Source organism: Aquila chrysaetos, chromosome 25, assembly GCF_900496995.4.
Source record: "Aquila chrysaetos chrysaetos chromosome 25, bAquChr1.4, whole genome shotgun sequence".
NCBI lineage: Eukaryota > Metazoa > Chordata > Aves > Accipitriformes > Accipitridae > Aquila > Aquila chrysaetos.
Window position 1 is genome coordinate 17302987 of NC_044028.1, and position 11845 is coordinate 17314831.

Genomic DNA, 11845 nt, shown 5'->3' on the forward strand with positions numbered 1-11845 from the left:
GCATGAGCCCGGTCGTTGGAGCAAGCGCGGTCCCGTGACCCCAGCCCACGTGTGGGGAGAGTGAAGAAGAGTGACATGAGACTTCCAGCTACGGAGGTGACCAGCCTGGACCGACCCCCCAGACACACGCAATGGCACTTGGGTTGAGCCTCGGCTGACAGCACCGACACCAGCCGCACACTGTGCTCTCAAGCCCCTTTTTGCACCCCCGGTCCTGCCTCCTCCTGCGGTTACAAGGAAGGGGTCAGGCCAGCCCAGGGCAGCCGAGGCTGGGTGCCCAGCACCACTGAGGGTGCAAACCCACCATCGGGTTGCTTAAAAGCTTCTAGGAGACATCCAGTGAAGAGGGGGACCTGGATGTGGATTCACTCACAACCTGATGCACCATTTACCTTCTCATGGCTCCAGCAGCTGGTGCAGGCTTCTCTGTGGTAGAGCCTAGATACTGATTTCTGGGCCTCTTTGAGGGATCTCCCAGGGCTGCTCCCTTGGTGCCTTCTCATCCTGCTGAAGCCCGAAAACATCCCGGCACAGTTTGGCAGTGGGTGGGCAGCCTGGGGCTCTGGACAGAAGCGTTCAAATCCCTCCTGCCAGACATCTCAGGCTTTTTGGAGAGTTGCTGGAGAGAAGTCTCATTCTCCTCCTTCAGACTCTAAGTGGTTGCTGTCGTGACATGTCCCTGATCTCCCCCTGGCCTTCAGTCAGAAATGCTCAGAATTATCTCTGCCTCCTTCAGAGCAAAGGCAGCCCCATCTCCTTCTTCGCCACTTCCCCTCGAGCAAGCAGCGACCCTCTGCACTCCCACTCCAGTGCAAGTTCCCACCACGACACTGGGATATCTTTATGGCTTTGGTTATGAATTTGGATCATTGGCTAGCTGTGCCCAAGCCATCAAAAAAACATCCCAAAACTGTCTGGCTTTGTATTTTCCTGGAGTTTCGGTCAAACTGAAACCATTAGATCATCTTTTCTATATTTTCGGACGCCACAGGTCATTGCATTTCATGTGAACACTGAGCTCCGTAACTCGGGTCAGATCAAACCCGCAGCCCTCAGGAGAGCGGAGCTGCTGTGGGCTGAGGTGGGGAGAAACACGGTGCCAGCGTGGCCCCAGCGCTGCCAGGGAGGGTTTAAACGCTCGCAGCACAAGCTTGGCACTCCAGCCCAAAGGAAGGGGGACGATCCGGGCACCCCGGAGCCCTCTCCCTCCCCGGCTGGCACAGGGCACCGAGCTCTCAGACCGGGTGATCTCGCAGCACCGGGGCAAGGCAAGACATCCTCGCGGCTTCACCTACCCGGCTCCCCGCTCGCAGGCTGAGCCATTCCTCCCAGAAGCTGAATTAAAAACGTGCGGTTGAAAATGAGCTAATTTTGCTTTAAAGGCTGCAAGCCCTGGTGAGTGCACCGCTCCCCTTGCAAATTGTCGCAGTGTGCAGTTACTGTCGCTGTGAGAGAGCTGCAGCTTATTTCAAGGTTGAATTTGTCCAGCTTCTCGTCCCCGGGACATTTACATCTCTGGAAATAATCTGGGGACGTTGCAGTCTGTTATAGTGGAGTTGTCGCTTTCCTTGGTCAGATCTCTAGGCAGGAGCTTGGATTTTAACAGTCCAGTGTCACTATATACCCCCTTCTTTATATTCTCTGTTTTATTTAACATTAGGGAAAACATATATTTTATTTTCAAGCTTTTATTTGCAATTGCAAGGACCAGATACTTTTTTCAAATGACAACAGCTGAGAATCTCATGCATTTGCATGACTGCAACCAATGACTCTAAAAACTACTTTAACTAAATCACTGCCCAGAATTTATCAAAGACTCGCGAGGCTGATGTACATGAGGGCTGCTGACACCCAGTACAGAACATATGAGCCCTAAAGTACCTAAAATTATCTCGTGTTAGCTTTTGAAAATATGTCTCCACCCTCCATTCAGAATGACAACTTTTGGCAACAACAAGAAAACAGAAATGACAGATGGTAACAAAATCTGGTACACAAACATGACAGTAGGCAATATAATGAACATTTCACCCACTCGTTCATTTATGCTAATCATTGCTTTTGAGCAACCTGAATTGTTATGCCAGACAGCAGCGGATCTGAAGCATGGCATAGCAAATCTCAAAGGGCCACCAACCTGAAACCAGAATAAAACCCCCACCGGGCTACTCGTTGTGAATGAAATTAAAGTATCACTAAACTACAGCCTGCTCTGATGGCCACTGAAAAATCCCTCCATTTCTAAAAAGCACATCGAACTCTCCTCCTGCCCTGAAATTCCTGCCTCGAAAAACACCACATCCACAAAACAGGGCTACTCCTGTTTTCCTGCTACCCAAATCTTCATCAAAACTCAGATTAACCAGCAAAAATTTGCAGGCAAAGGTGAGAATTAGCATCCTTGCAGTAAATGCATATTGTGCTACTAAAATGTAGTTTTTATAGCAACAAGAAATTTTTTTTTAAAAATGCTTTCCTCCCAGGCTAAGCTCTCTGGTATAAATTCAGTCCCCGCGGGAAAATGTTTATTCTTTTATTTGAAGCCCACATCTCACGCTGACATTCTCAGTGGAAGGTGCTATGTCACCCACAAAACTCCTTTTATTTCCTATAAAAATGTAAATCAGCCTATTTTTTTCCCCCAACAACCTTATGTAATGAACAGTATCCTTGCTCAATTATTTTGAAGACATGCTTTTAGCCTCTATTTTATGCAGAAACCTGTAAGACTGAAACTATTCCTCCCCTTCCTTCCCTGACGTTTCAGTGCTTGCTCCTATAGCTGCTGATGCAAAGGTCTATCAATGTTCCTGGGGTGGGTAAGACCTAAAAACATCTCGGAGGGCAACAGCAACACCATTATATTCTCCTGACGGTATAAAATAAATTTTCCCACAAATAAATTGCCAGCGCTCTCAGGAAAAAAGAGGCAATCTTGAGGAATTGCCCTCAGAGCTGGCTGAGATGTGTAATTGTAGAAAACTGTATATATTTGTGATTATAAATGAGGCCAGTCCTCCATGATGAAGAATTCCAGACACTGTCCTCTATAAGACCCAATTTTCATTTGCTTACAATGCTGTCAAACATTACCTACGGCAGATGAAATGCTCTTTTCTGGGGCCAGAATTGCAGTGAGAACTCACAAGAAAAAAGCAAATTTCAGCCAAAACATTTCAGTTGCTTTTGAGGGGAAAAAAAAAAAAATTACTATATGGTCTTGGTAGGTTTCCAGTAACCACGTCTGCAAGTCTTATGCTCAGCCCCAGGAGAAGGGGTTGGAGATAATCTTGGTGTCGGTGATGCATCTCCCATCATCCTCATGAAGATCCACCCAGATTTGTCTGACCGGGGGAAAACTTAGCTTTTCCTGCCTTCTGCCTTCTTTCCCTTGTCACCTCCTGCCCTGGGTGAAGCATCCCAGCCTGTTTCGTTTTTCCTTGGGTAGAAGCTACTCCATTTCTTTAATCATCCTTGTTGCCCATCTCCGCTTCTTCTAGCCCTTCTGTGCAAAGAAATATATTGATTTTGAGTCAAGGGGATCTCAATAGCATGAAGCAGTCACAGCAGAAGCCCGCCATGGATGGAGACATGCCAGACCAGGGCTTTCTGTTTTCCTCTCTGCTTCAGTCTCAATCGTTCCTAAAAAACGATGCCGCAACCAACTCCCAGCCTTGGCAATGCTGCTGCTAGAGAAACACTGATCGGCAGAGCTGGGGCCTTCCAGAGACCCCTACACCGCAGCACCCGGCCGCTCCACGGTGCCGGCACCAAGAGCATCTCTGCTCTGTGGGTCAGGGGGGTCGTCCCGTGGAGCGACCAGCAGCTCAGCCCACCCTCAGGAATGCTGCTGCTTGCTTTCAGCAGTCCTGCCCTTGAAATAAGGCTGTTTCAGACTCAAAATGCTCCTCCTCAGCTGGTTTGCACCGGTGGTTTCTCCCATGTGCTGTCTCCATCGATGGCAAGAAGACGTTGCTCCATCTGACTTTCCCAGATCTGATCCCGTCGCAGACCAGTGCCCTTTCAGAAGCACCTTTCCAAGCACGCTCCAGACAACATCTCTTCCAGACATTTCTCCGCCTTGCACTTGACAAGACCAGTCTCCTGCATAGACCGCTGATGTCCATGTAGACCAGGACAGCGACAGACCATCTGATGGCTGTGGACAGTGCTGCAGATTTGGGACGACCCCAGCAGCAGGACAACCTCAGGCTGAAGACGGGGGCTTTGGCGCGGTGCAGGGCTCAGCAGCACTAGGCAGCGACAACACGTGGGGCCAGGCTCCCCGCGGCCGTGGCTGTCTGTGAGCCCAGCACGTCCTCCAGACGCTCCCTGCCTGTTGCAAACCATATCAGCACGGACAAACTGACAGTCAGGACTGTTGCGTCGAACGTGGGGCCCATCAATCCATAGGTACAGATGCCACCTGTTGAAAGATAAGCAAATCCTCTTTTTTTGGTTGTTTTTAGGGTTTTTTCAAGGCTTTGCACACCCACAAAGGCTTCCCATCCCCTGCCACCCATACTCCCTCCCCAGTTTCAGAGTTAGGAAGCCAGACATGATGTTCCCTCGCTTCACTCCATGATGGGGTGAACTGGCTGGCAGGTCGTCTGGTGGGAAGGGATCTGGCCTGGGACAGAGGTGGGAGCTTCTGCCTGTTGTTTGTCATGGAAAAGGGAAGATGTCTGCGTCCTGCCGACAGCACAGGCTGCTCCTGAAACTGGGAACGCCAGCCTGAGAGGATGCTGCTCTGATGCCATGGCTGAAGGAGGTTTAACCCCGCGTCCTCGGCCACCCAGGTGCATTCATGGGGGGGTCCCACTGCCTGGGGTCCCTGGGTGCCCCGGTACTGCCTGGCCGTGGGGTGCCCCTCTCTGGAGCGGGGTGCGCGGGGGCCGGGACGTGGTGGCAGTTGGACTCTGTTGCTTTGCCGCAGCCCCGGGGCCGGGACCCCCGACAGCCTCCAGCTCTGCTGGGACCGTCCCCATGTCTCCAGCTGGGGTTTTGCCCACTTGCTGGACATGCTCAAAGTTCACCGTGCTATAAATACCCAGGAGCAGGGCTGCCAGCACTGCGGGGGGGGGGTGTGCTGAAACCAAATGGGGTTTCATTGCAATTAACCCTTTGGGTGCATGACTCCCCTCTATGCAGTTTGAAAAAGAGGAATCCTGTGATTCGGAATGTTTCTCAAACCAGAAGAGTGCAGCAAATACTTTCTGTGGGCTGATTCCTGCTGGGAACGGCCCAGGGATCGGGAGCGGAGGAGCGAAGGGGGACTGGGGGACATTGCAGGGGATGGGTGTTTTGTGGCCAGGCACACGCACAGCCCCTGTGTGACCCACCCCCCCCGGCTCGGGCAGGTCCTCGCATCGAGGACACGGCAGCGTGGGGCCAGCATCGCTCACGTCCCCCACCTAGAACAGAGGCTGCCTGCGCGCCCCACGCACCCCGCAGAGCACTGCCTCACGCTGCACAGCCCCACGCCCTGCCCTGTACGGCCCCACAGAGCACGACCCCACACCCTGCACCGGGTGGTCCCATAGCCCAAGCCCCCACACCCCGCACCATACGGCCCTATACGCTATGGCCCCGCACGGCTCGGCCCCACAGCCCCCAACCCTGGCAGCACAGCCCCGTGCTGCCCAGCCCGCTCCACGTCCCTGGCCCCAAATGCAGGTCTCACTCCTAGCCACAGCCGCTCGGAAGGGCTAAAACACATCTGACACCCCAAAGGGCGACAGAAACACACTAAATCAGGACAAGCTCTGTCCCTGGCTCGGGGACAACCCCAAAATGTGGAGTCCCCAGCACTGCCAGGTCACCCGAGGGAGAGCACAGCGTGTCGCCCACAGTGGGGTGCAAAGGGGTGCACAGGCACGAGAACTCTTGGGGTAGACCCCCCCGCAGCCATACAAAGTCCTTCTGTGGTGCCAAACGTGTATTTTTAACCATTTCCCTGCCACATGCCTTACTGCGCTGGGCTGACAGTGGAGCCGCTCTTCAAGGAAGAGCCTCTTGTCTCTTTTTACCCTATTCAGACCACAGGAGACGGACAGCTCGGAGCTAATGGCAGAGGACAAACCCGCACGCCGGCAGCAGCAGAGCAGAGGCGCCTGCGGAGCCCCGACGGGCTGCGTGCAACCCTGTGGCTCCTGCTGAGGCTGGACATAGTTCGGTGCACGCATGGCCCAGGGACAAGATGGGCTCAGGACTGAGCGAGGTCCTTGTCCCCAAAGGTCCCACAGCACCCAGGGCTGATCCCCAGCTCCAGCGGGGCCGGGGCTGCCCCGAGCGCGGTGCAGAGACCCAGCAGGGTTTGGCCTTGCAGCTCACTACGGCCTCGCCGGGGACAACCCTCTCCTTTCACCCTGGGGATCCTCGCGGCTGCAATAAACTGTTAACCTCAGGCCTGCACAGGTCACAACATCCAGCTGAAAACAGCCTCATTTCAGCCTCAGAAGTGTCACCTTTTAGGTACCTTTGGGCCAAGTGGAGGCGCCTTCATCGCCTCGTTCTCCATCATCTTCCTCTCCTCCCCATCACCACGGCAGCGGTAACGCTCCCAGGATGCCGAATGCCTCCTTATTGCTCTCCGATGCCGCGGCCCTACCTGGCATTTACTCGGCCAAGATTTTGGGTTACTCAGGCCATCGCTCCCGACGCCAGCATGGATCCTGCCCCACCTCGACGCCGCAACCCACGCCTCCGGGCCGTGCCCAGTCCCCCGCAGCGCCGGCAGCAGCTGCGCTCCCTGCGCTGGTCCGGGACATCGCTGCCCCACCGCAGCTGGGTTCCCCCCAAACCCCACGGCCGCCGTGTACGGCACCGCCGGACTCCGTGCACTGTACAGCACCAGAGCAAACGAGCCGAGCCGGTGGCACTAGGGGGAGATAAAGGCCGGGACATGCCGGGCCCTGCGCCTTCGCCAGCCCACTCCTGTCCCCCTGTCCCCAGGGCCATCCTGGCCCCAGCTGCGCAAAGGGGCGAAGGGGAAAGCCACGGGTTTCCAAGTGTCGCAGTCGTTTGGCTGTGCGGGGTCTTTCCTGGCATCTTCGGTCTTTGGGAAGCATCTTTAGCGACGAGGGTCCTTCAGGCACTTACAGCTTCGTGCAGCAGGTATAAAAGCAAGCAACTGCCTTCTGCCGAATGCAGATAGCACAGGGGCACCCAAAAAAATGCACCCAGGAGGGAGGAAAACGGCACAGGGCACACAGAACAGGGACCAGCAGTGAAAGAGGAGTCTGGGGACCCGGCCTGGAAGCAGAGAGTGACGCATGCTGCAAGACCTCAGCTGGAAACTCAGCCCATCGCTGCCCTGGCTTCCCTTTCCTGATGCCCCCGCGGGTGCATTTGGCATCGGCACAGCAGTGGCAGCCCCCACAGGGCCCCTACACCAGCAAACCAGACTTCTCCAGGGCTAAAAACCAGTTTGGGAGTGTCTCTGGTTCCAGGCACCACCCCGGTATCGTGCCAGTTCCTCTCCTCCCCTGGATGCTCCCCTCTCCACAGGCTCCCTGTGACCCCTCTCACAGGAGAATTTCACCAGGCAGAGTTTGGGGGAACTCCTGGGAGACGAGGAGCCGAACCAGCAGGACCTGCCCCCATCAGAGCTCTTCATGCACGGCCGGATCTCACAGGCACCCATGGGTGCAGCTGTGGGTCCCGCGGTGCAAATCAGCACTGCAGACTGGGCTAAGCACGGTGCGACAGCAGCTCCACGGGGCAGGAGCAACACGAGGGGGACGCCTTTTGCTTGTACTTTCTACGTATTAAAAAAGAGAAGGTAAATCTTCTTTTTCTGGAAGGAGGGATTCAGAGCCCGGCTGGCACAGAAGTTCCAGAGTTACAACCACAGGTGATACCGACAAAGGGTTGTACACTGCCCACGATGCTGTGCTGTGCCCTCAGACTCTGTGCTCACCGGGCACATCATTGAGCTCCCCTCAAAACACCCACAGAGCACCCCCCTCCAAACCCACCAACCTGCCCCAAAACTGCATGTTTTCTCTCCCCATTGCCCACAGCCTGGATTTTGCAGGGTTTGAGCTCGCTGCCTCCCCAGCTCCCAGTGCCAGAGGGGAGCTGGACGTGGCGGGGGGTGTTTCGGGCTTTGCTGGCGGTTCGTTGTGCAGAGCAAAGCCCATCCTTGGGTCTGTGCCAACCGCCAGCACCTCGCCAAACCCATCCCTCTCCTCGTGGGAGCAGAAGGGCTTGAGCACAGGTTTTCCTCCTCCTTCGCCACAGCTCAGTGAGGGCCCTTTGGCTGCAAATGGGTCCCTGTGCCCACGGTCACGCTATAGCACAGAGTCGCATCGCTCACCCTGCAGCCGCATCTCTATTTTGCTCATATTTAAAAGTTTTTAGAGCTCCAACTCTAAAGTTTTCAATATCCTCACTCTTAAAACTTTGCATCTGGCTGTGCTGGAGGGAAACGGGGAGGCTGAGGTGGCCGGTAACTCGATAGGGACATTGGCCTTGGACCAGGGAGGCTGGAAGCAAAGAGGGAGGAAGGCAGAGGGGTGCCCGGGCTGGGGTGTTATCTGAGCCCCTGCGGGAACAAAGTGTCTTTGCCATGATGTGAGCTGGCAAGAGCAAGAGAAGGGAAGGAGATCCTCCGTCAGCGCTTTGCTATGCGTTGCACTCCCTGTTCCCCGCTCGCCAGACACATGGACTCACCGCTGCGGTGGCAGGACACCCGTCCCCAGGGCTGCGTGGCTCCAGGGTTGCTGCACGCCGGGCCCTTGCTCCCTCCCAGGCCTGGAAAAATTCACATTCATGCTTCGTCTTTGTTACAAACGTATGCTCAGAAAGCAGCGAGTCAGTGCAAAGCAACAGCCCTGCTTTTCCCGGGATGAGAGGTGAGCGAGGTGCATGCAGCAGCACCCCGATGGGTTACCCCTGCGCACTGAGTGTCCGCTGATGGAGGCAGCTCCGGCACAACGCTGTTGTACAGAAGAGGGAAAGATTAGTGCTCAGCCCCCGTTATGGCCCTTAAACCCTTTGGGGGCTCCGGCACAAGTCTGGGATTTGCCCTGTCTCTTACCTAGCAGACCTATGGATTTGCGAAACAACTTGGAAGTAAAGGCTCATTTTTTTTTTTCTGATATTTTTGCATAAAATTAAATAAGGACAAAAGCATTCCCTGCGATTCTGCTCATGGCACCCAGTGCTGTGACTGCAGCGCAGCTTTCCCATTGCAAAATGCATCCTGTGCCACCAAGGGATGCAAGTTCAGGATCTTGGGCTGCAAACAGGCAGGGTTTGGGGTTTATTTTAACCACTCCCCACGCAGGAGAGGAGCCAGCCATCGGGGAAGGCTCAGGTGCTCCACGTTCCCAAAACCAGGCTGGAGCATTGACTGGTGAAAAAGGCAGCCAGTCCCAGAGATTCAGCTTGAAGAAGATCCCATTGGGCTCTCAAGTGCTCTTGTGTCTCTGCCTCCAGCTTTGCTCCCTGCACAGCACCGGCACAAACGCAGGGATTCGCTCGGCAGGGTGCAGCCCCTTGCTGCAGCGAGCTTGTCGCCCTTGCGCCGTCTCTTGTTGCAGTGGCGGATGCTGCCACCCCAGTGTCTTTGAAACCGCGCAAAACGTGCCCAGCTTTCTGCCAGAAATCATGTAAATCATCCAGGCTTTCAAGCTTCGGGCGTCCCCTACGCACCCCGCTCCAGGATTGCTGCGAGTAATTGGCGTTAGCACCTGAACACCCCGACGTCGTCACGTGTGGCAGGCTGGTGTCCGAGTGGGGCACCCGTGGGTGCTCTGCCGGACCCCACAGCTCTCCCGCACCACCAACAGCCCCTGGGTGTGAGAAAGGAGGGAGCCTGACCCGAGCGCCGGCATGAAGCTCCGCGGTGACCCTGACAGCAAACCCATCCTCTGCACATAGTCTGGCTTAAAAAAACCCTCACCTAGAGATGCCCAAGTGCGGGACGGGTCCTTCAGCACGGCACCACATGGTCAGGTCCCTTCTGGGGACTTGCCCAAAGCTTTTCTACAGCGAAACCCCTTGGGTGAAGCTCCCGGCTCCGGCTCTGCCCTCCCAGCCCCGACCTCTTGCCCATCAAGGGGCTGCTGGCCTGGAGCCTCTTGCCAGCGTTTCTCCCCTTTTGGCACATTAGAAAAGTTTCCATGCTTTTTTTTTTTTTTTTGCTTTTAGCAAATCATTCCTAAGATCGTGTCATCCTGCTGCGTGTTTTACCGGTCTGTTTCCAGTCTCCCAGCTTGGACACAGCCTTTGAAAAATGACATTTCACCTCCAACATGCACCCCTGGCATTAAAGCCCACTCCCTCCGCAGGCAGAGCCGGGCTCTCCCCAAAGGCTCCTGCTCACAGGCGCCTCGTGCCAAGCCTAACGTGGTCGCTTGTCTTAAAGCATTGAGTACAAAGCATATGCAGGACAGATGGATATAAGGTTTATAAGATAATTAAGCATGTTAATGAAGTTCATTTGCATCTAGCTCTTAAATTCCCATAAACTCCGCAAAGCTGTGAAATGAGAATTGCCACTCAACACCACAAAGCAACAAAAATGTAGTTACCAAAAGCAAAACACTGATTAACAAGTGAGAACAAAAGCCGGCTGCGGCCCGGCCGAGCGAAGCCCGGGCAAGTCCCTGCTCCCCCAAGCGCCGTGGCAGATCTGCGCCGCACGGTGCCACCAACGGGTCCTTCAGTGGCAATGGTTGAATTGAACACAAACCGCTTACGGGCTTTGGCTGGACTGAAACATTATGAAACTGGTGAGAGCAGGGGGAAAAAAATATTGCTTCAAAGAAAGATTTGGCCCCAGAAGTTAAGGAAAAGCTTTTTGAGCGGTGTGAAAAATGAAAGCCAGTCGCGGGTGTGGGGAGCCAGGCTTGAGCACCCTCGCTGCCCCATCCGTGGTCTGCACCCGGAGCAGGTCCAGGAACGGCCACGTTGGCAGGGTCCTGCGCTGAAGCCTCAGCGATGGCGCAGCAGAGCGAGGCGGGTGGGCGTCCCCTCGAGCAGAGATGGTGTCCAGCTCAGGCTGGGATGCCAGGTTGTGGGGCTGGGACCCAGAGGGAGCTGGAGCAGCTGGAGCTTGGGGATCCCCAGGGAACCCCCCAAGGATACCCCAGGGAAAGCAGGTCAGGAGCTGGCAGATCTGCTCCACACCCACCTTCCACGGCACTGGAGCCGGAGGGCACCCGCGTCTCCCTGCGCACTGCCGAGCCCAGGCCGGAGTCGCCCTCAGGTTCTCCCCTCCCATAGAAAAGTTGAAAAACCACCTCTGGTAACCAGGGGAAGGCACAAGCCGGGCACATTTTCCAGCCACCCATGCAACCCACGGCTCTTGGAGACGGCGCCGGGTACTACAGCAGGGTGCCGGCTCTGCAGAAGCAGCTGACCCTGAGAGCAGCACAGCCAGGGCAGCGCGCGCCAGCCCGGGACCCCCCCACCCCACTAACAACCCATGGGGGAAGTTAATACTTACCTTCCAGGCACCCAGGACAATCTTGAAACGCAAAGAAGGAAGAAAGCAGCGGCTCCCACAGAGCTCCCTGCTGCTGCAGCGTGACTGAGGTGTGGGATCCCCAGCAGCGCCTGCAGATGGGAGAGATGCCACGGCCTCCGGGTCGGCCCCGTTGTCCTCCATCGGCCGAGGACACCGAGTCGCCCTCAGGCTGCCTACGGACAAAGGCAGCCTGGTCTTTTGGGTACCACTGTGAAACACGTCCCTGGAAGATCTTTGGGCTTTTCTTGTACCCGCAGTCCCCATGTAAAGTAAACAAACATAGGGTGCATCTTCCAATATACCCAACATCGGTGTACAATGAGTTCTTGACCATGAACCAAAGCACAGAAAGAGAAGAAACTT

At 55.4% G+C, this 11845-nt stretch overlaps 1 protein-coding gene across 1 annotated transcript; it reads right to left on the reverse strand.

Moving 5' to 3' along the window:
- Positions 1-9738: 9738 nt before the first annotated feature.
- LOC121232634 lies at positions 9739-11824 on the reverse strand. The gene is made up of 2 exons (XM_041120374.1): positions 10545-11824; positions 9739-9803 (listed from the first exon to the last, which is right to left on the reverse strand). Exon 1 carries the CDS (start codon positions 11789-11791, stop codon positions 10799-10801), a length of 993 nt encoding a protein of 330 aa, XP_040976308.1. The 5' UTR covers positions 11792-11824; the 3' UTR covers positions 9739-9803; positions 10545-10798.
- Between the last annotated feature and the right edge of the window lie 21 nt (positions 11825-11845).